Source organism: Pituophis catenifer, unplaced genomic scaffold (genome assembly GCF_029215685.1).
Source record: "Pituophis catenifer annectens isolate HBS135680 unplaced genomic scaffold, rPitCat1.0.hap2 SCAF_1, whole genome shotgun sequence".
NCBI classification, from domain to species: domain Eukaryota; kingdom Metazoa; phylum Chordata; class Lepidosauria; order Squamata; family Colubridae; genus Pituophis; species Pituophis catenifer.
Window position 1 is genome coordinate 314,890,468 of NW_027256881.1, and position 21,291 is coordinate 314,911,758.

General features: G+C 38.2%; 1 protein-coding gene across 1 annotated transcript in view; it reads left to right on the top strand.

Moving 5' to 3' along the window:
- The window catches only part of TRMT61A (tRNA methyltransferase 61A), a 47,652-nt gene extending 32,589 nt beyond the window's left edge, over nucleotides 1-15,063 (top strand). The window contains exon 4 of the mRNA XM_070931573.1: nucleotides 14,361-15,063. Within this exon, the coding sequence (XP_070787674.1) occupies nucleotides 14,361-14,689 (329 nt within the window). The 3' untranslated portion in view covers nucleotides 14,690-15,063. The remainder of the gene's footprint in view (nucleotides 1-14,360) is intronic.
- Nucleotides 15,064-21,291: the final 6,228 nt, after the last annotated feature.

Here is a 21,291-nt window from a genome sequence, read left to right on the forward strand (position 1 = left end):
CCTAGATATGTGTTTATTGTTCCTCCTGAAATCTTCATACAACTTCAAGAAAAAGTGGCATTTCTGTCTGAACATATCCAAAAGTCAAATATATTGTACAGGCAATCCTTGATTTACAACAGTTCATTTAGTGAACATTCAAAGTTACAACGGCACTGAAGAAAAGTGACATATGACCGTTTTTCACACTTATGACTGTTGTAGCATTCCCTCAGTCAAGTGATCAAAATTTGGACACTTGGCAACTGGTATGTAGTTATGAAGCTTGCAGTGTATAGGGGTCATGTAATCACCTTCTGTGACCTTTTCACAAGCAAAGTCCATGGAGAAACCAGTCTCACTTAATGACCATGTTACTTATTTAACAACTGCAGTGATTCACATAACAATTGTAACAAGAAAGGTGATAAATGGGGCAAAACCCATTTAACAACTGCCTTGCTTAGCAACAGAAATTTTGGGCTCAATTGTGGTCATAAGTCAAGGACTCCCTATATATGTTCCTTTCTTTCAACCTCACCAGGTAAATATTTAGCCATGTTTCATTCCAGGTTGTGAGTTTTTGAAAAACTGGAAAGCAAACCCCCAGACTTACAAGTGATAAAAAAAATGAAGAGGAAAAGAGTGTTTTTAAAAACTATTTTCAATAATTACTTATTAAATATAAAATGATAAATCTTTTCAGAAGTCCAGGTTTTTTTTCTCATGATAGAAGTGTTGAAGTCAAACTTCAATAGTGCACAATTGTAGCAATTTCAATTGTATTATTGAAGTTCGGCTTCAACACTTCTATCACGAGAAAAAAAAATCCTCGACTTCTGAAAAGATTTATCATTTTATGTTTAATAAGTATTTATTGAAAATAGTTTTAAAAATTCTCTTTGCTTTGTGAAAGAAACAATGAGCGTATGGGAATTCATGAATTATCAAGCAATTATACAGCAGACTATCCAAATGGATAATGTTTTTCTTGTGCTGCTTCCTTTTTCTTCACCTTCTTGGTTCTCTTCTTTGATCTGCACAAACTCAGAATCAGAATGTCTGCTGGCCTCCTGCCTAACCTCTTTCTCCAGCCTAAGGAATAGGAAGCTTGACAGTTCAGTCATTTCCATCAAAACAATTTGCCCCCTGCATTGAATGGATGTGGGACAGAAGAATTTCTTCAGACTGTTTTATTGTTTTTCCTGTCTTTCCATCACAACAGTTCTAGATAAAGCATTTATTCTTAAAGGCAGCTCCCTCAGATCAAAAGGCTCACGCAGCTTTCAATGTGAGCAGGACTAATCTGCGATAATTACTATATCAACTTGGGCTGACATACAGATCTCATTAAACAAATTGCGTGGTGGTAGCTTTTAGGGAAGGGAGGGAAAAACACTCAAAGGAGCCACTTGAGGAAAAGGTAGGTTGGCATTCACACGGCACACATAGCTCTCATTAGGCTTTTGTTCCCATGATAGGATTCCCTAGGGAATCTCTGTGGTGGAGATTAGTCCTGTAGGAACTGTACACCAACATTCTCAAGGACAGAAATTTTCCTTGACTGAAAATGTTAGTGGATTTTTTTTTTCTTTTAAGCAAAAAGTAGATTCATGCTCCATATTTTTTGTTGATTTTGTTTATGGCCCTCCTATTCAAATAACTTAAGGGCTTACCCATAATACAGACCAAGCATTTGTTTTTGTTTCTGTTCCAGAGCTCAAATTTTAAGACTTAGAGGGAGATAAATATCAGTAGAACTTAGAGGGAGATAAATATCAGTAGAACTTTAGGAGATATTTCTTGTTGATTAGAACAGTTCAGGATTTAAATTAATTAATTAGAAGGATGGTGGGTTTTCCCCTGCTTGGAAACCAAAATAAAAGGTTGGCTAGACATTTATCGGGTATTTGAATTTTTAATTTTTGACAAGAAATAGTGTTGTTGTGGATGTTTCATTCTCTCTATTCATTCTTTTAGAACCTTTTATGATTCTATTAGCGCCCTGTAAGATATAGATATGTAATCAGGGGTGAAATGCTACCGATTTGGAAAGGTTTGGCCAAACCAGTAGCAATGGCGGTGCATGGTTCGGAGAACCGGTAGCAACAGCAGCGCGAGGCTCTGCCCACCCACCTGGTCATCGTTACTTCCTGGTTTTAATCAGGAAGTAACTTGTTTTTTTACCCTCTACACATACGCAGAAGGGTTTGCGCATGTGCAGAGGGTCCATGCGTGCATGTGACGCGCGTGGTGCATGCACTTCCGAACCAGCAGGGAAGGTAAGTAGATTTCACCCCTGTATGGTATGTAATGTAATGTTGAGAATTATTGGGAAATATCATCGAAGAACAAATCGTTGTCATTGTTAATAATACATAATGATAAATGTTTAAATTCACAAATCCTTAACCATATTTTATATTTTAATGTAAAACTACATCAAAATGTGCCTGGAGCATCTTTATGCCAATATTTGATAATATTAAAATATCCATTTAATTCTATTTTAATAACAATACATATGCAAACTAAATTCCTCTATTTTTTTTACTTGAGAACTCTGTGGCATGTGATTCAGAAATGAAAACTACAGTTCTTTTTTAGAGATTGCTTTGTACTGTTAACAAATCAGTTCCCAGCTGGGAAATCTGTTAGCTATAGTGACATACAAGGTTTTGTAGATTCACCAAACATTTTTTTTAAAAAAAACAACCCCAGGGTGATACAGATGATTTGTGCAGCCTAGCCTAGGAAGAGCATCTCAACAACTCACGGATGTTTTTCTTTCTTTTGAAAGATTGGAAATGTCTTATGTTTTCCTTATCTAGAGTGTGGCATATATCACCAGACACCATTTTTATGTTCATTAGTGCATCACATTCTAGGATAAATCATTGAACACAAAACGCTTTAAAAGCCTGTTGGAAACAATTGTTAGTTGCTCTCATGTCTCCCTAGCGCTTTCTCTGAGCACAAAGCCTTTATTGTGAGGTGACATTTCACAATGCTTTCCCCCCCACCCTTCCATAAATGCCAAGAATTAGAGCATCTCCTTCTCCCCACCCCTTGCTTTTTACAGCTTCTGCTTTAAAAGCAACAACCACCATCCGTTTGTGGGCAAATCTCCTGAATATATTATCTGTTAGCTGTGATTTGTTAATTAGATCCCCGACCTTCTGTGCCGCTTTAAAATGCACCGGGCATCACAGAAGCACAAACAGTTTGGGTTGGCAAGAAATATCTGTTCCAGATGTTCGGTGATTTTAATGACTGTAGTCAATGACATGCATCCTATTTTCTGGATATAAAAATTTAACCAACGGCCTCTACAGTGAATTAGAGCAAAGGATAAAGGAGGTGGGAAACAGATTTAGCATTTAAAGGGGAAAAGGGGCATCATTGGATATAAAGATACATGATAAATGATAAGTAAGCATTCCATGTTGCTGTCTGTTTTAATTCCTGAGTAGATCTAAGCATTGCATATGTGGTATCATTTATAACCAAGTGAGCAGTAATGGAATTAATTATTCAGTGACAGCTCTGTACAGGGCTGAATTCCATAATGTTTGTCATTGTCTTTTACCAATAATCTCCATTTAACAATCTCTTTTCTAGTACCTTTTCCTGGTTGAACCAAGAAGCCTTTGTCTTCTTAGAATGCCTTTCTTTAGATTTAAGTGCATCTTCGTTGCACTTCGTTGCATCTTTTAGTAGACATTCAAGACATTACATAACCTGGCACGTCTTATGCCATGGAATTAGGCAATCTTCTGGGAGGGGCATAGTTGGCATTTTCCTAGTGTGATTTAAAAAAAATGGGTGCTATGTTGGGCCTGATGGGTTAAATGTGGATGTTTGGGTGGTTTAGGGGTGGGGAATTTGTGGTGGGTGGGGGGGGGTGTTTGGGGATTGTTTTGTGTGTTGGACCTGGTCTTCGGGTGTTAAGTAAATTTCGTTGTATGGGTATACTGTATATACACGTACAATGACAATAACAATAACAATAACAACAACAACAACAACAACAACTGCTGGGATCGTAAACTGGACACAGGCAGAGCTAGACAGCCTGGATAGGAAAACAAGAAAACTGATGACCATACACTATGCCCTGCACCCGCATAGTGATGTCGACAGGTTATATTTGCCCAGAAAAGTAGGTGGCAGAGGACTTCTGCAAGTGAAGCAGACAGTCGAAGAAGAGAAGCATGCTCTGGCAGATTATGTGAAAGACAATGTTGAACCATCTTTGATGGAGGTCAATAAGAGGAAGCTGCTCAAAGTGCAGCAAACCAAGACTCAATATAGGAAAACAGCGATGCAAACTCGGGCTGACAGCTGGTGTAACAAAGCACTTCATGGACAGTCCCTTGAGAAGATCCAAGGAAAAGTAGATAAGGAAAAGACCTGGTTATGGCTGACCAATGGAACACTGAAGAAAGAAACAGAAAGCTTGATTCTTGCAGCCCAGGAACAAGCCATCAGAACGAATGTAATCAAAACCAGAATAGAAAAATCTGCTGATGACCCCAAATGCAGACTCTGCAAAGAAGCGGATGAAACCATTGATTATATACTGAGCGGTTGCAAGACAAAAGCTCAGACTGACTACAAAAAACGTCATAACACAGTCGCTCAGATGGTCCACTGGAACTTGTGTCACAACTACCATCTGCCTGTAGCAAAGAATTGGTGGGATCATAAGCCTAAAAAAGTGGTCGAAAATGAGCATGCAAAACTACTATGGGACTTCCGAATACAGACTTGACGAAGTTTTGGAGCACAATACCCTGGATATCATGATTGTGTAGAAGAAAAAAGTGTGGATCGTCGACATTGCCATACCTGGTAACAGCAGAATCGATGAGAAACAACTTGAAAAAGTCACCAGATATCAGGATTTGAAAATCGAATTGCAGAGACTCTGGCATAAATCAGTGCAGGTGGTTCCAGTGGTAGTCGGCACACTGGGTGCTGTGCCTAAAGACCTAGGCAAGCACTTAAAAACAATTGGCGCTGACAAGATCACCATTCGTCAGCTGCAGAAGGCCACCTTACTGGGATCTGCTCGCATAATTCGCTGACACATCACGCAGTCCTAAATGCTTGGGAAGTGTTCGACTAGTGATTTGGGATACGAAATCCAGCATGGTCATCTTGTTTGCTGTGCATATTGACATTTTTGTGTATAATAATAATAATAATAATAATAATAATAATAATAATAATAATAATAATAATAATAATAATAATAATTTAATCTTTAGTGAGATTCACAACCTTTGAGGCTGGTTAATAGCTCAGCAGCTCGAGTCCTAACCAAGGACCTAGGAACTGTTAAGGTATCGTCGGAGGATGTAAGCTGTTCCAAGTAAGGTGGTTTTTTGTAGAGTCAAAATGTTCAAGTCCGGCAAATTTAGAATTTCTAAATAGCGGGGTAGCCCTTTGGATATTGCTCCAAGGGCTCCAATTACAATCGGGACAACACATGATTTCTTTTTCCACAGTCGCTCAACTTCAATTTGCAAGTCCCGGTACTTTGTGATTTTTTTCTTGCTGCTTATTTTCAATCCATGCATCACCAGGTATTGCAATGTCAATGAACCATATTTTTTTCTTTTCAACTATTGTTATGTCAGGTGTGTTGTGGACCAAGTGCCTGTCAGTCTGAATCCTAAAGTCCCACAAGATCTTGAGTTTCTCATTCTCTAAAACTTTCTCAACCTGATGTTCCCAGTGGTTTTTGCTGTACTCAAATCCAAACTTCTGGCACAATTTCCAGTGAATGATCTTAGCAACACGGTGGTTGTTGTTGTTGTTGTTGTTGTTGTTGTTGTTGTTGTTGTTATTATTATTATTATTATTATTATTATTATTATTATTATTATTATTATTATTCCACCACCACCACATAGTGAACCAGCCTTCTTGGATGTTCCTTGGTCAATTCAGTGGAATATTTAGGTAGCTCAGAGTCATTCCCATAAACAAAATGTAATATAAAAGCTGATACATTTGCATTTCCCCTTCCTATTTAATTATTTTTATTAAAAGAATACATTTTTTAAAAAAAATGTCAGAAGTATCTTTGTGACTTACAGCTCAGTTGGTAAGGTTTGTTTGTTCTGCTGATATTTTATAAAATTCAATCTCAAATACACAATTTAAAGTAGCCATTTTAAAAAAAAATTATGTATCGGTTGAATACTAGACTACCACTGGACCCTAGAGTCAAATCCCCCTTTAGCTAAGAAGTTCATCAGATAATCTTGGACCAGTGGCCCATCCTTCATTTTATTGCACTTCAAAGGATTATGAAGACAATGGAAGGGAAAGTACACGGTCCTTTGTTTCTTAGAGAAGGGAAGATTTAAAATTAATTAATTGTTTCATTAATTTTAACAATAGTGCAGTCTCAGGAAATGTATATGTATAATCCTTGATTTGAGGACCAAGATATAAAAATACTATTTTATCCACAGAAATGAATTAAATGTGTTTGTGTTGCTTCTACATTATGGATGTCATTTTAAAAAATGAAAACAGATATTTCTATACATATAAACACATAAACATGGGCTACACCTATACATTTTTCCTGGCTTTTATTTAATGCACTTCCTCACGTTGACAGAACTGCATCTAATGGACTGCCTAGGAATTCTGCAAATTAAACTGTGATTCCAATGCATCTGAAATGCAGTAGATTAGAGAAAACCAAACTATTAGCCAGAATTGTTTCAGCCTGTACTCTCATTTTGTCATGTACTTTTTTTTGTAGGGAAGATTCAAAATTGTGGGTCCCAAAATATGCTTCCTTATTCTGTCTAACTTGTGAATCATTCTGCTTTTTCCATGGCATGTTTAGATGCAGAGCTTATCTTTCTCTTCCTGTTTCAAAGAAGGAATTAAATATAAACCAATATAGTGCCCCTATTATACTTTATTTTTAGCAGGCAGGTTATATTATTATCCTGGATTATATAACAGTCTTTTGTAAGGGATTTTGTTCCATTAGAAGCTTCAGAAGCAAGGCAGAGAGTTGGGAAGGAATTGAGGGAAGAACAGCAAAACAATGTACACCACACCCGCTGTTATTTTTCTTTTCCTTTTGGGTCCCCCACCCCCATTAAAACCCATTGTGTCAAAAGGCCTGTATTGCAGAGATGCTACATCATAACCATGATCACGCCAGCCTGCCTTTCTGGCAGGACAGCATCTCCTTTAATTCCGTCATGTGATTTGGCCACATGCCTTTTCTGAGTAAATCTGCATCATGCTATTCTGTACTGCGGAGGTGACATTGGGATAAACTGAGAGAGAATTTCAGAGAAAGCTGAATTATTTACAAGCAAGCTTCCTTCTGCTTAAAAGATCTTGACCATTACAATGATAAATAAAATAAACTCTCTGTAAATAGGTGTGGCTCAACAAGGTTTGCGCTAAACTTCTGTTTTATCTGCTCAATCTGTTAACCTTGGGAAGGATTTTCAGTTGCTGTCTCTTATCAGTTTATATGTTCAGAAAAATGTGAGGACTCTTGGCTAGAAAACTAAAGTCTCCTGAATTCTCCATCTAAGCATACGAGATTATTCTGTATAATGTATACATACCATTCTCTGCGGGTTGCTGCTGGAGGACATGTGTTCTGGTCTTTTTTGTTTCCTTCTTAGCTGTTCCCCTCCACCAGCCAACAGCATCCAGTTTCTTTGTTTATTACATTTAGATCCTGCCTCTTCTTCAGGATCTCCAGGCCTTACTATTCCTTCTTCCATTCTAATGAGCTTTAATGAGGTTATATCTAGTGATGTAAAATGTGGTCCACAACAGCTTATGTCAGAATAGTTTTTTAGATGTCACCGATGCTTTTTTCTTATTGATTAGATTTTATTTCCTGCTTCTTTTGGAGGAAAGCACCAACACCTGCTAAGATAATCCAAATTCTGAAGTAAAGATATATTTTCTATTCAGTTATTTCCCATAAATATGTTTTGCCTACATGATTTATATTATTTTAATTTTTCTTTAGTTAAAAAAAAATATTAGCAAGTGATAGCCTAAGGTATGGATTCAGAAAAAAATTTCAAGAGCATGTGAAGGAACTGAAGTTCTATACTTTTGTTATTTAAGAATAAATAAAACATTTGGAAAAAAATAGCGTTCTTATGCTGGATAGCTGACAAGATGCATATTTTTAAAAACCATTAAGAAAAGATTGTGCATTTGCTGTTATATTTTATGAATTTTCAGCAGAGATTGGGACACCTCCAACTCAGTGGCTAGTTGGATCTGGACCCTGTCCTGCCATTTTGTTTCCACACTTCGTGTGCCAATTAAGTATAAGAAAATTCTCATATTTTGCAAATGGCATCTCTTTTCAAGGTCTTAGTATGATAGGGATATTTTGCGATTTGTGGATTTTTGGATATACATTTTGTACCATGTAGTAGATCAGGGGTGTCAAATTCAAGGCCCATGGGCCAGATTCGGCCCGCAGGGTGCTTAAATCTGGCCCATGGGGCCGACCTGGAAATAGCAAAGGTGCCTCTGCCGGCCAAAATGGGGCAGCATGTTTTTGGCCTGGACAGCTTCCTGAAGCACTCAGCCAGCCAAAATGGGGTGCAGGGGGCCACGTTTAGCCCCCTGTGCCCTATTTTGGTCAGCAGGGTGCTGTAGGAGGTGTCCGTCCCGTCTCTCCCCCTCCCCCCGCCCCAGGGCTGGCCGTGGAGAAGGACAATCCTGAACTGCCCTTGAAGAAATCCAGTTTGACACCCCTGTAGTAGATTAAGTAAGATGAATTACAGATTATAACAAAACATGTATGAACAGGCGTTATTATTAATTTTAATAAAATGGACATTTTTATAATGACACAATTCTCCAAAGCGAATGGAAAGTTTAGAATGAACTATAGCCATATTCTGAAGAAGGGGATGAAAACTTTTTTAGTGTGAAATCACATTCTTTTTTTATGCAATTTTCCCGAAATCTCACACACATACTCTCTCTCTCTCTCTCTCTCTCTCTCACACACACACACACACACACCTCTTTACTGCTACAAATAGGTAATTTTTAAAAAATCTAAAGTGAAAGTATATATCATCTTGCATGAGATAATGAAAAGTGGGGAAATGAAAGTTTGAAGATAGGAGAACATTCTGGAATAGATTAAGAGGATGGGTCAAAGTTTCCATTTGTTTGAGCAAAGTTGAGGTTCCTTTCCTTCACATGCCGCTTACGGTCCACCCAGGGCTACCTATTGTGTGAGACACAAAGTAAAGAATTAGATCAATCCTTTGGAGTCCCATAATTAATCTTTTGATATTTCTTGTGTCTTTGTGCCTTCATATTTTTAGTCATTTGTTTTCTCTTGGATGAAAAGATGATATCCATATCTGAGTGCATTTGTCTGTGGACCAATCAGTTTTAAATTTAATTTGATAAGGCAAAATTTAAATTGTGAAACTGTAAGCCAGACTAAATCTATTCTATGTTGTGGCTCCTTAAATGTTAGAAATATATCCTCTTCCATAAAGTACATTATCTTTATTTGCTTCTCTTGTACTTTGGCCTTTCTGCTCTATTGCTTGTCATACTTGAAATATCCTGTCTCCAGCCAAGTCGTAAAATTATAGAATCCTGGAGTACTATATTGGTCTAATCTGATTTAGACTGGGGAGGAACAGATCTTTAAATGCTGTGGTGTCTCAGAGAAAATAAAACTAATATACTGTAATAGTTCAACCAGTCCTGGCTGCCTGTTTTCTCTTTGAAAATGAACTTAAATCTAAAATATTGTATTTTATATTATTTATATTAAAAGATCCCTTAACTGCATTCTAGAATGACATAATACTTTCTTCTACACATCTGTGTTAAGCAGAATGAAGTTACATCTAACCTGTCATCAAAAGGGATGGGGAGTTACCATTTTAATGTGAATATAATTTGCATTTTGAAATTACTGTTTAGTCTGAAATGTAGTTATGCTTTAAAACAGACACCTTTTTGAATTTAACATAACATAACATGTATATGTTCCTTTTAGGAGAAATATAAATATGATTTAAGCAAGTTCTTTTTTCAAATTGGTGCAGAAATAGACAACATAAACTTAAGTTTGGAAAAATAAAAATGTAAACAAAATTAAATTTAATATCTTTCCCCCCCCCTCCAAAAACAATTTCTTAAACAAGGACTTTCTTCATTTCTTCTCTTGTTCCTCTAATTCTGTTCTACTGCATAATGTAAACCTTCTGGTCAAGACTTTATCAACTATTTATTTTTGTATCTCCTGTCTTTGTTTCTTTTTTCTTTGGCATTAATTACCAGAGGAATGAGTAGACCTAGGAACACTAATTATGAACTATCTGTCTTGCTTTCATAAGCTATTGGCATTCAAATTAACATTAATGAACTTATAAAAGTAATAATTTCTCTGAGATACCTCCTACATTTTGTTTATTAACCACATTTTTTAATTATCCTAGTCAACCAACTCTGAGTGTTGAATTAAGTCATCAATAAAAATCATCGATATAGACTAATAACTCTACTCTCACCTTCTTTAAAATGTTAATCATATTGGTCAATGAAACAGTTGCCCATTGTTCATCATTAGGAGCCAATAGTCTGTTGAAAAAGCATGTTTTAATGTTTTCCAAAAGTACAGAAGAAGAGGTCAGGTATATCTTGGAGATCATTCATACAGTATATAGAATTGAATAGAATTCTTTATTGGCCAAGTGTGATTGGACACACAAGGAATTTGCCTTTGATGCATATATTCTCAGTGTATATAAAAAGCCAAGATACACTCGTCAAGAATCACAAGGCACAACACCCAGTGACAGTCATACGGTAGGAGAGGGATCTTGAGAAAATCCATTTAACATGTCTAGTCAAGACAAGCAGAATCATGCTGAGTAGGATTACCCCTTGGGTCCAGAAGCCTACTGAAAGACATTGAGATAGATGTCACCTTGCAGCCTCAGATTTTGTAATTGAGGAATAAAGGGAACAGATGCTGCCTAGGAAACCAATCAGACAAGAGAGGCAGGACCCCCCCCCCAATGGCTTAACAATCAGAGAGAGAAACTTAGGAAGCCCCCGTTGCAATGGATCAAGTATTAAAAGGGGGGACAGGAAACTTGTAGTTTTAGATGTACAAGATTGATGGCAGTTCTCTCAAATAAACCAAACAGGAAATATGACTAGATGAACTGATTCTATTTGATTGTAAGGCTACTTTAACAGAATCTTGCAAATCTGAAAGTATAAGCTTCCCTTGCCATTTTTATTGCTTGATTCATTAGGGAGGGTCCTTCCTAAATTTCTTTTTCTGTTAAGCCACTGGGGGCTCCTGTGTCTCTTGCCCAGTTGTTTCCTAGAGAGCATTTCTTCCCTTCTTACCCCAAGGTCATCCACACATTCCATTTCAGGTTTCTCATGCTTGCAGTCTGGCTGAACAGTCTGCCAATGACAGTCAGCCAGTGGTGAAATCCAAATTTTTTTATTACCGGTTCTGTGGGCATGGCTTGGTGGGCGTGGCAAGGGAAGGATACTGCAAAATCTCCATTCCCACCCCACTCCGGGGGAAGGATATTGCAAAATCTCCATTCCCACCCCACTCTGGGGCCAGCCAGAGGTGGTATTTGCTGGTTCTCTGAACTACTGAAAATTTCCGCTGCCGCTTCTCCAAACTGCTCAAAATTTCCACTACCTGTTCTCCAAACTGCTCAAAATTTCTGCTACCGGTTCTCCAGAATCTGTCAGAACCTGCTGGATTTCACCCCTGCAGTCACCCATAGACCATATTGTACTGGTCTGGGCATAAATTACCATCACCAAGTCATTCTGATCTGAGTAAGTCTGTAACTATTGTGCTATCCAAAACTAAGCAGAGGTCCAGCAACCATTATGTTCTGCTGCCATTCAGCCAGGAGATATGAGTCCCAAGTCATGTATCTGTTCTCTAGCTGAGCCTGCATTGGCAATGTATAATTGAGTATCATCAGTTACCTCTCCCAGTAGTCTCATATAGATGTTGCATAATATTGAAGAAAACACCAAGCCCTGAAATACTCGATTTTGAAACACAGATGCTAAATGTTCTCCCAGTAGATCAGCTCACCAAGATAGACCAGATTTATAACCAAAGACATGCAACCTAATATCACTTTTATTATAAAGCTACAGTAACAGTATCTTGCAAGTCTGAATGTGGTTTCCCCGTTCTTCCCTTTATTTTCATGAGAACTGGGGAGGATCATGTCTGAGATACTTTCGCGAATTGCATTTCGGCCAAGAACTCAGATTTCTTTTATTTTACTATTGTCTTGGTTGCAACTCTTCCTCCTGTTCCTCAAAGTTATTCCTTCTTTCCATTACACAGTATAACAGCTGGCCATTCCGATAGGAGCAGAATACGGTGGGGTCTCCTCCACAGTGACCCTAACCCATGCAGGTGGTTGGAAGGATACCTTGATCAATAATATTGAACTCTGCTAATGGGACCAGGAGGGGCACACCCTTTCTATCCAGGTCCTGACAGAAGATTAATATTATTTCAATCATGTGTCCAAGCCTGAAACCTGACTAAAAAGTATCCACATAATCCACGTCTGTGATTAGCAGCTTCAGCAGTTTCCAGGGCAGAAGTTATCCAACATAGCTGGTTCTTCAAAACACCGGAGGGCAGGACAAGAAACTAATGAAAGAGAGAAGCAACCTGGAATTAAGGAGAAACTTCCAAAGAGTGAGAACAATTAACCAGTGGAACAACTTGCCTCCAGAAATCATGGGTGCTCCATCACTGGATGTTTTAAGAAGAGTCTAGACAGTCACTTATCTGAAATATTATAGGTTCTCCTGCTTGAGCAGGGGGCTGGACTAGAAGACCTCCTAGGTCCCTTCCAGCCTGTTCTGTTCTGTTCTATTCTATTCTATTCTATTCTATTTCTATTCTATTCTATTCTATTCTATTCTATTCTATTCTATTCTATTCTATTCTATTCTATTCTATTCTATTCTATTCTATTCTATGACAGTGTCCACAACCACCTCTTTCAAGAAAGATGGGGGTAACGCACTCCTCCTCTAAGAGATAGAAACCACTTCTTGAATCCAGCCATGCTCATGTAAATTCTTATCAATTTTCAATCATTTTTAGTTCCAGAAAATAATTTTGTACATATCTTATATAAATGTGCTTTCTACTGATATGATTATAAGATGACATGATTGATAGAACATCCAGTTTCATGAAAGTATAGAGTTAGAACAGAGTTAGTGATATTGAATGGGAGACATCCCCCCCCCCCCAAAAAAAAACCTTCCAGGTCTGTGAACTGGGAAGTCAAAGAAACATCTTGCAAATAGCAGTAGCAAACAACATCTGGATTGTTGCCAAGAAAACTACCTGGTCCAGTCTGTGAAGTTAGTAGGAGTCACCCTTGACTTAAAGGAGATTTCTTATTTAATACAAAATATATGCACTGATACTAAAACAGGCAGCTTTGAAAAATCCGTAAAAGAGTGTCAGATTTGCACAAAGGCAAAGAAAGTTATGCAGTGCTGTTCTTCCTGCCAAGGAAAAATAAAAAAGCCGTATTAGATTGATGGAAATTCATTTGAACATTTTGTTTAGTTGGAGAGGATAGTTGAAGAGATGCTATTGTCAATAAGCACTGCAAACAGAGAGCCAAATTTAACATCTTCCTCTGGCTCCAAATAATTTACCCAGCAGAAAAGAGCTTTATATGTTCAAATATATCGTCACTATTTTTTCAAACCTGATATTAGGAGCTTCTCAGAAAAACAACAGGGCATTGTGAGAAAGTCACTGCCTCTAATGAGCTGCTAACATCTGTGTGAAGAATTTAAGAATTGGAGCAGAAATCAAGGGCGAGGCATAAGAATAAGGTACAGACTGTTCCAGTTTTGTGGCAGTCAGGTACACAAGACATAGAGTTGATGCAGAAATATATTGATGGTTCAATAACGCACAAACAGTACCTATTCAACAGCAAGCACCATTAAGTTCTGTGGAGCCTTTAACCAGATCAATGGTGTAGTCTTGCTGTCTAAAATAAATATTTAAATTCTGCATATTCCTGATCCTGTTGAAGTTTTTCCATACATAAAATTGCACATTTCACATAACTATTCCTGCAACCATCTGCAAGATATAAGATTCAAGGTTCCCTCTCCTTTTATATAAACCAACAACTACAGTCATTATATAATTTACTTCAGAAGAGTGGTCCCACTGGCTTTAACATGCTTTAAATAGCATTATAGGAACTCTGATTGAGATGAAATTCTTACAATTGCTGGTTTTCCATTCACCATCTTCCTTTTTTCTGTTGTAGGTGGACGCATATGTTCCTTTTCCCCTTGCATTGAGCAAGTTCAAAGGACCTGCTTAGCTTTGGAGGAACACGGCTTTACTGAAATCACTACTTCAGAGATCCTGCTCAGAGTGTACAACGTTCGAACAATTAGTTTGCAAATCCCTGATCTTGGAAAAACAGCAGATGGTGATTCCAGCACTGGGGCTGATGGAGGCAGCCCATCAACTGAAGATGCCTTGTGTCCAAATCTTCAGCAGGAAACTATACAGTTTAAGAGCGGTGTGCCACTTAAGGAAATGGTGGGTCACACTGGTTATTTGACCTTTGCTACTAAAAACCTATTTTAAATACAGGCTTGAGAGTGTTTCTGCTGTAGCCCTCTGAATGTAACTTTCCCAGCTCTCTGCTTCCAGAGCAATTCCATATATAGTCAGATTGATATACTGTTTAAATAGCTAGGCAGGAGCACTAACTGGATCGGTCTTGGCAATGTGCTGTTGTAGTAAACAGTGCTTGCCTAGTTATCAGGTACGGAAGATGGGCTAATAGCTAATAGGTGCAGTTTGGAATTTACAGAGTAAAAGTCACTCTCTCTCTCTGTGTGTGTATGTGTGGACACTTCTCCCTCAAAGAGGGTTTGCCATAAAGATTTTTTTCATGCCTGAATATTTGCTTTAGAAATTTATTGTATTTTTTTTTTAAAAAGAAGAATACGAAACACGTCTAGTGTGGCTTTCAGTTAAGGCCATTAAAAACCACACCATATGGAGGAAACATGTTTTTTTATTCATACCCAAAACAGCTTCAGAGTGCAGAGACACGTGTACCAAGCTCTTGTCAGCAGTTCCTTAAACTGAATGCATCTTTCTCTTGGAATGTACAATTGCCTTCTGCTTTGGAGTCCAACCTTGTGATAGGACAAAACTGCTTTCAGTTAATTGTTAATTGAAGGGGCTACAACATGGCACCCCTTGCATTCCAAAGTACCTGCTGATCTTTGAATCCAGTGTGGTGCAGCCCTGATACATGAGAGTGTTGGCTTTGGCCCTCACTAGTAAAGAACAGGAGCTTTGAATAAAGCGTGGATTCAGTAGAGTCTTTTTGTATAGAAATACGCTGACATTGCTTAAAGGTACAATTTATAAGACAACAGATATTACATGTAATTTCAATGAATGGAGACATTCCCTAGATACAGAATATAACACCCACATTTGTACACGCAGCTTATAAAGTACAGTCAGCTTCCTCGTTTACTTCACTGGGTGGATATCATTGGGCACACACTTTAGCATTTGTAGATTTGTATCTTTTCACTGGAATGAATGGAGAAGCCCTTTAGAATGAAGCAACAATGTGGCTCAATCCATCCATGGTTTGTCTATTTTTAATTTAACACAATAACACCAGGAGCTCTGGTGGCTCAGCAGACTAAATCACTGTTATTAACATCCACTTATGTCTGCTGCCTGCAATTAACTGCAAGTTCAAATCTCACCAGGCTCAGGGTTGACTCAGCCTTCCATCCTTTCTAAGGTAGGTAAAATGAGGACCCAGATTATGGGGGCAATAAGCTGACTTTGTATAAATATACAAAAGGATGAAGGCTATTGCTTAACGCATTGTAAGCCGCCCTGAGTCTCCGGAGAAGGGCGGCATATAAATCAAATTTTAAAATAAATAAATACATGAGCCTATTCCAAGCCATTGTGACTTGTTCAAGAAGCTATGGCCTGGATTTATCATAGCTCTGTGAATGCAGAGCGTGTATGGAGTACAATCATGCCAAAGTCATGCTGAAGAATCCTCTGGATGCCCATGGTAATTTTGGAGGGCTGTTTTTTTGTTTTTGTTGTCATCCTCACACTTTATAATCTGGAAAAAGTCAGTATAAATCATTGGGGCTACGTCTTGGAATAAGTCACTTTAAGGCTTATCTTTAGACATACTTTCCATAAGAGAAAGTTTTATCGAATCAGTGGAATTCAACACATTTGCTGCAAACCAGATGGTCAGAGGGTTCTCTATCATGAGAAAGCACAGGTGTAGGATTTCATGGTGGGACTTGGTTGCAACTTTCTTCCTGCAACAGTTATTCAGGAACAATTGCACCTCTTCATCTACTCATTGTATGAATAAATTCTAAGCACAGTTGTGTGTAGTCATAAATAAAAGGCTATGTTTGCAATCGTCTCATCTCTTACTCTCCATCATCAAATGCTGTCTTTCTTTGATCATTCTTACATATAAGATTAAACTTTATTGATCACCACAAATGTTTTTAAGATTAAATTATTCTTGGTGCCTTCTTGCATTGAAGAGTTTTATCTCTGCAGATAGTTAATACAATGAACTGTACAAGATATATCCGCTCCAGGTACAGGCTGTTTAATATATCTGCCTGAAATATGAAATTGATTTTGCCCTTTTCTTGACAAGAAAAAACGTAATGAATCCTGGAACAGGTAGGTTACAGCTCTGGTGCTAATCTGTAACTGTTTAACCACTGTGGGTAGCACAGATAAGACTTGAAGGACGGCTGAGCAGATTAAAAATCAGGAAAGCAAATCGTCTAAGAAGAGGCTGTTACATAATTGGCCTTATGACTGCTTTTCCCCTCAGAAGAGGTGAAAATCTTTATGGCACGCTTCTAACACTAAATACTTTTGTGGGAAAGTAGGACAAAAGCTCTTGCATCATTAATGGTAGCACAAGGGTTTCCCTGCCAAGAAAGGGAAGGCTCACATTCGTTCAATGGCTAGGCCAGCTGAATTAGAAGTGGAAGGAAGACCCTGCTCAACTTGGACTAACGCTACATGTTTTTTCTTGGAATGCCTTGTTCCTGAGGGTGGAATCTGATCACTGAGGTGGCATCCATTGTATTAGTGAAGTATAAGGATACTGAATGTATTGTCTTTTAGCACTTAATACAATTTTTACTTTAAGTTCTTTATTTTATTTGGGAAAAAAAATAACTAAGGGCACATAGGACAATGGAAATTTGAATGGCGCATGCTTCATACTTCATGATTTCTGCTTTGTTTTTGTTTAGAACTCTTTAGCTAACTTTCCAAAGTCAAAGTACCTTTCTGTTAATGGAAAGTTTGCCACATATTTGAGTTCTTGAGCCCATTTCAAAATGTAAGAATATGAGCAGCATGACAGCTTGATTAACATGGGGTGACTAAGAAAAGTCTCCATGGAATTGAGTTTAGCTCCAAGGAACTACATTTTGGCAGCAAGACAAGTTATTATGTTCTGAGATTCTTTTACTTCCTGGTGTAGCAAAAACTTGGATTTCAGGTTGTTCCACATCCAAGTATTAACCAAGGGAACTCTTCATAGCTTCCAAGATTAGGCAAGGTTCACTTAAATTCTGCCAAGTTACACATTGTAAATAACTGCAAAATATCTTTTTTCAAGGAAGAAAGAGGTATGCCTCAAAAACAAAAAAACCCAGGCAGCATCCATTCCTAAACACATACACAAAAATGGGGAGGGGGGATTCAACACAATAAATCAAGCAATATGACAATCGTCCAAGAAGCTGTGCATCCATCACAGGCAGGTTTGAAGCTGAATTCTTGCACTGAACAAGGACAGGGCTCATTGGCCTAAATGACCCCTAAGCAAGTTTATGGCTTTGAGTCAGATGCAAGAAATGGAACTCCCAATCACTGAATTAGTAAAAGGAAAGTTAAAAGGTTGCAAGGAGTAATGGAGTCAGGGTTAATTTATTGTAACACAGATGTAGCTATTGAAAGAACTTCGTGCCAAGAAGCATAAGCTAAATTCTGCCTTATATACATGTCCCTATTTACCTCTCATATTTAGGGCACTACAGTTAATTGACACATATGCCAATTGGAGCCAGTATTCATTTTCTTTTCTTTTTTTCAACCACAAATGAAAGTTTAAAAACCTTATTTAAAAAAAAAAATTTAAAGAAACATCTTAAAGTTACATTCTATACATTCTTCTGGAGGAAAAAAAGAATTCATTTCATTTTGGATGTATCCTTATTTCTCAGTCAGATAGTTCGTTGTTATGCACTTCCTGCCAGTGAGGAAAATTTGATTCAATCAACTCCAGTATTCAGGAATCTATTTGGCATGGATTTGTGATTAAATTACCTTCAAAGAAATATCTTTCAAAATCTTTTCAGCTAAGATTTCTGGGAAGGACCTAGACTAGAGGTGTCAAACTCAAGGCCCGTGGGCCGGATCCAGCCCGTGCTGTGCTTAAATCCAGCCTGTGGGGCCGTCCTGGAAATATCAAAGGACCTGTCCGTGATGCCTCTGCTGGCCATGGGCGGCCCCCAGCAGCCTATTTTCAGCCTCCCAAGCTTCCTGCAGCACTCTGCTGGCCAAAAACCTGTTTTCGGCCAGCAGAGTGCTGCAGGAGGCCATGAAGAGGGAAAATGAAGTGTGCCCCCCCCGTACTCCAGGAAGCCGTTCAGGCCTAAAATGGGGCAGAGGGGGCCGCATGTGGGCCAACGCAGCCCGTTTTGGCTGGCAGAGTGCTGCAGGAGGCGTCTGTCCAATCTCCCCCCCTCTTCCACCCCCCCCTCGCTGGCCCGTGGGGAGAACTACAATGCTGATCCAGCCCTCGAAGAAATCTAGTCTGACAAGCAAAGTCAATGGGGAAGTCAAATTCAGCTTAACAACCATGTTACTAATTTAACAACTGTGGCAAGAAAGGTCATAAAATGGGGCAAAATTCTTTTAACAACTGTCTAACTTAACTACAGAAATTTTGGGCTCAGTTGCGGTCATAAGTCGAGGCCTACCTGTATAAATAGCACTCAAGGCAATAATATCAGGTATCATACAAACTAAAAGCAGTTTGTAAGAAAAGAAAAGTAAAACATTAAGTAATAGTTGAATTATCTTTCAGTATCTGAATGAGCTGAGAACAGGAGAGGATGGGAGGGAATCCCTTGTTCAGAAAAGGAGATTAGACCCAGCCACAGAGACTAAGAATCTTGTTGGCTACAAATCTGATTATTCCTATATTTAAGGTAATGGGTGCCTTAATATCAACTGTAGATTACTATTGTTATTAGTACCTAATTCCTAGTTATGGTAACACAGGAATATTATCTAAGTGAACAGGTTTATAAAGTTTAGCAGTTTATATATAACCATCCAGGTAAATATTAAGAACTTCACAACAATAAGAAGCATGACATGTTGAAGGAAGTATAATTATTGTAAGAAATGGTGGGACACTCAGAATAAAAACAAAAAAGAAGTGGAAAGAATTCTGATAGATTAGTGCAAAAGAATTGAGATTCATGTCTCATTGTCACAACAGCCAAAAGAATTGTCTTCAATCAGCCAATTCTTCAAATCTTTGCATCTACTCAGGGGAAGCTTCTCTCTTCCAAGTTTGGGATGTCACATATTCACATTGGTCTAATTCTGATACCTATCATTTACAAAACTCTTAACAATTCTGAAAGTATGGTTTCCTAGCTTTACAGCATTACCAATAATGCCTACAGCTATTTTATAGTTTTACTGTTAACTTCCCCAAATATTTTGGGTCAAGAACTCCAATTTCTTTTTAACAAATGACTTCTCATTTCTTGAGAAAATGCCCTAAAGGGTCATTTGAACCTAGCACATGCTTGCAAAATAATAAGACCTTTCTGGAGCAAATTTCTTCCTAAACAAGCTGGAATCTGCCCAGAGCAGTCAGCCAAGCCTAAAAGGTGATCTCCCACTAGTGCTTCAGGAAAGAAAGAAGAATTTGCCTCATCATTTGCTGTCTGTTGCAGATGTCCTTGAATTACATGCCTGAGGCTAATGCAAGCTATGGCAGTAATGAGGGTCACTCTGGGAAACATAAGTTGCAACTGCCCAGCAACTGTCCTGCTGTTGAATTTCTAATTTGTCACTCTGAAAGAACAAAATGTTAGACTAGCAGTTTCCCAAGCCGAACGAATTCTGCCTGGTGTGGGTGGTTAAGCTGACAACTTCTGTTCTTGCATGGGGAAATTTTCCCTCTCTTTATTTGGAGTCTGGATAGAGCAAAATAGAAGCAGGAGTGGACTGCTTTTTCAAAAGCCACTCCGATTTTCAGACTTCCAAAAGGTCCTGTAAATAATGGTCACTTTTAAAAAAATTAAAAACACTGGACATTGCTGCTTTAAGGAGCTGTCTCTTTAATACAGCCACATCTTTTTTTAGACCATATAAACACCTGAAGAGAAATAACCTTGTTTTTTTAAAAAGGGGTTATTTGCACTTTTGCATGCTCCAAATAGCCTCTTCTGAATCATTTTCAAAGGCTGCACAGCTCTAATGAATATTAGATTTTTTTTATCTTCCTGAAAACTAAAGCTTTTGCAAATGAAAATAAAATTCTAAAGGTTTCCATTTTTGCTCTGACAAACTGTAGTGTTTGTTTGATATGAAGAACAACTAAACAGCATCATCTGCTCAATAGTAGCTGCTCTTTGATTATAAATTGTGGTTGGCTATGTTAGGGTTAGGGTTAGCTTTAAAATCCCAGGTAGGTTTCAGCTGGGCAGGTCAACTCATATGTGTATAATTTATAATAGGTTTTCAGGTGAACTGCAGTTGGGTTGCTTGACTTTACAGTACTTCCCAATGTCCCTATCCAGACACAATACATATTGACTAGGGAAGGAGCAGTGGATAGGAGCAGTGTTTTTTCAAATCAACTTTATCAATTTTAAGATGTGTGGACTTCAGTTCCCAGAATTCTTCAGATATCTTAAAAGTTGCTAGGTTTGAAAAACACTATTTCGAGGACTGTTCTTCCATTGATTCCTTCCTTTCCACTACCTTGAGGTGGTACAGAGGTGATATTCAGCCAGTTTGTACTGGTTCGTGCGATCTGGTAGCAGAGACCGCCTCCTGCCCCCCTGCCACACCTCTATGCCCTCCTATTTAGGCATGTTTTTGAGACCGGGCGCAGG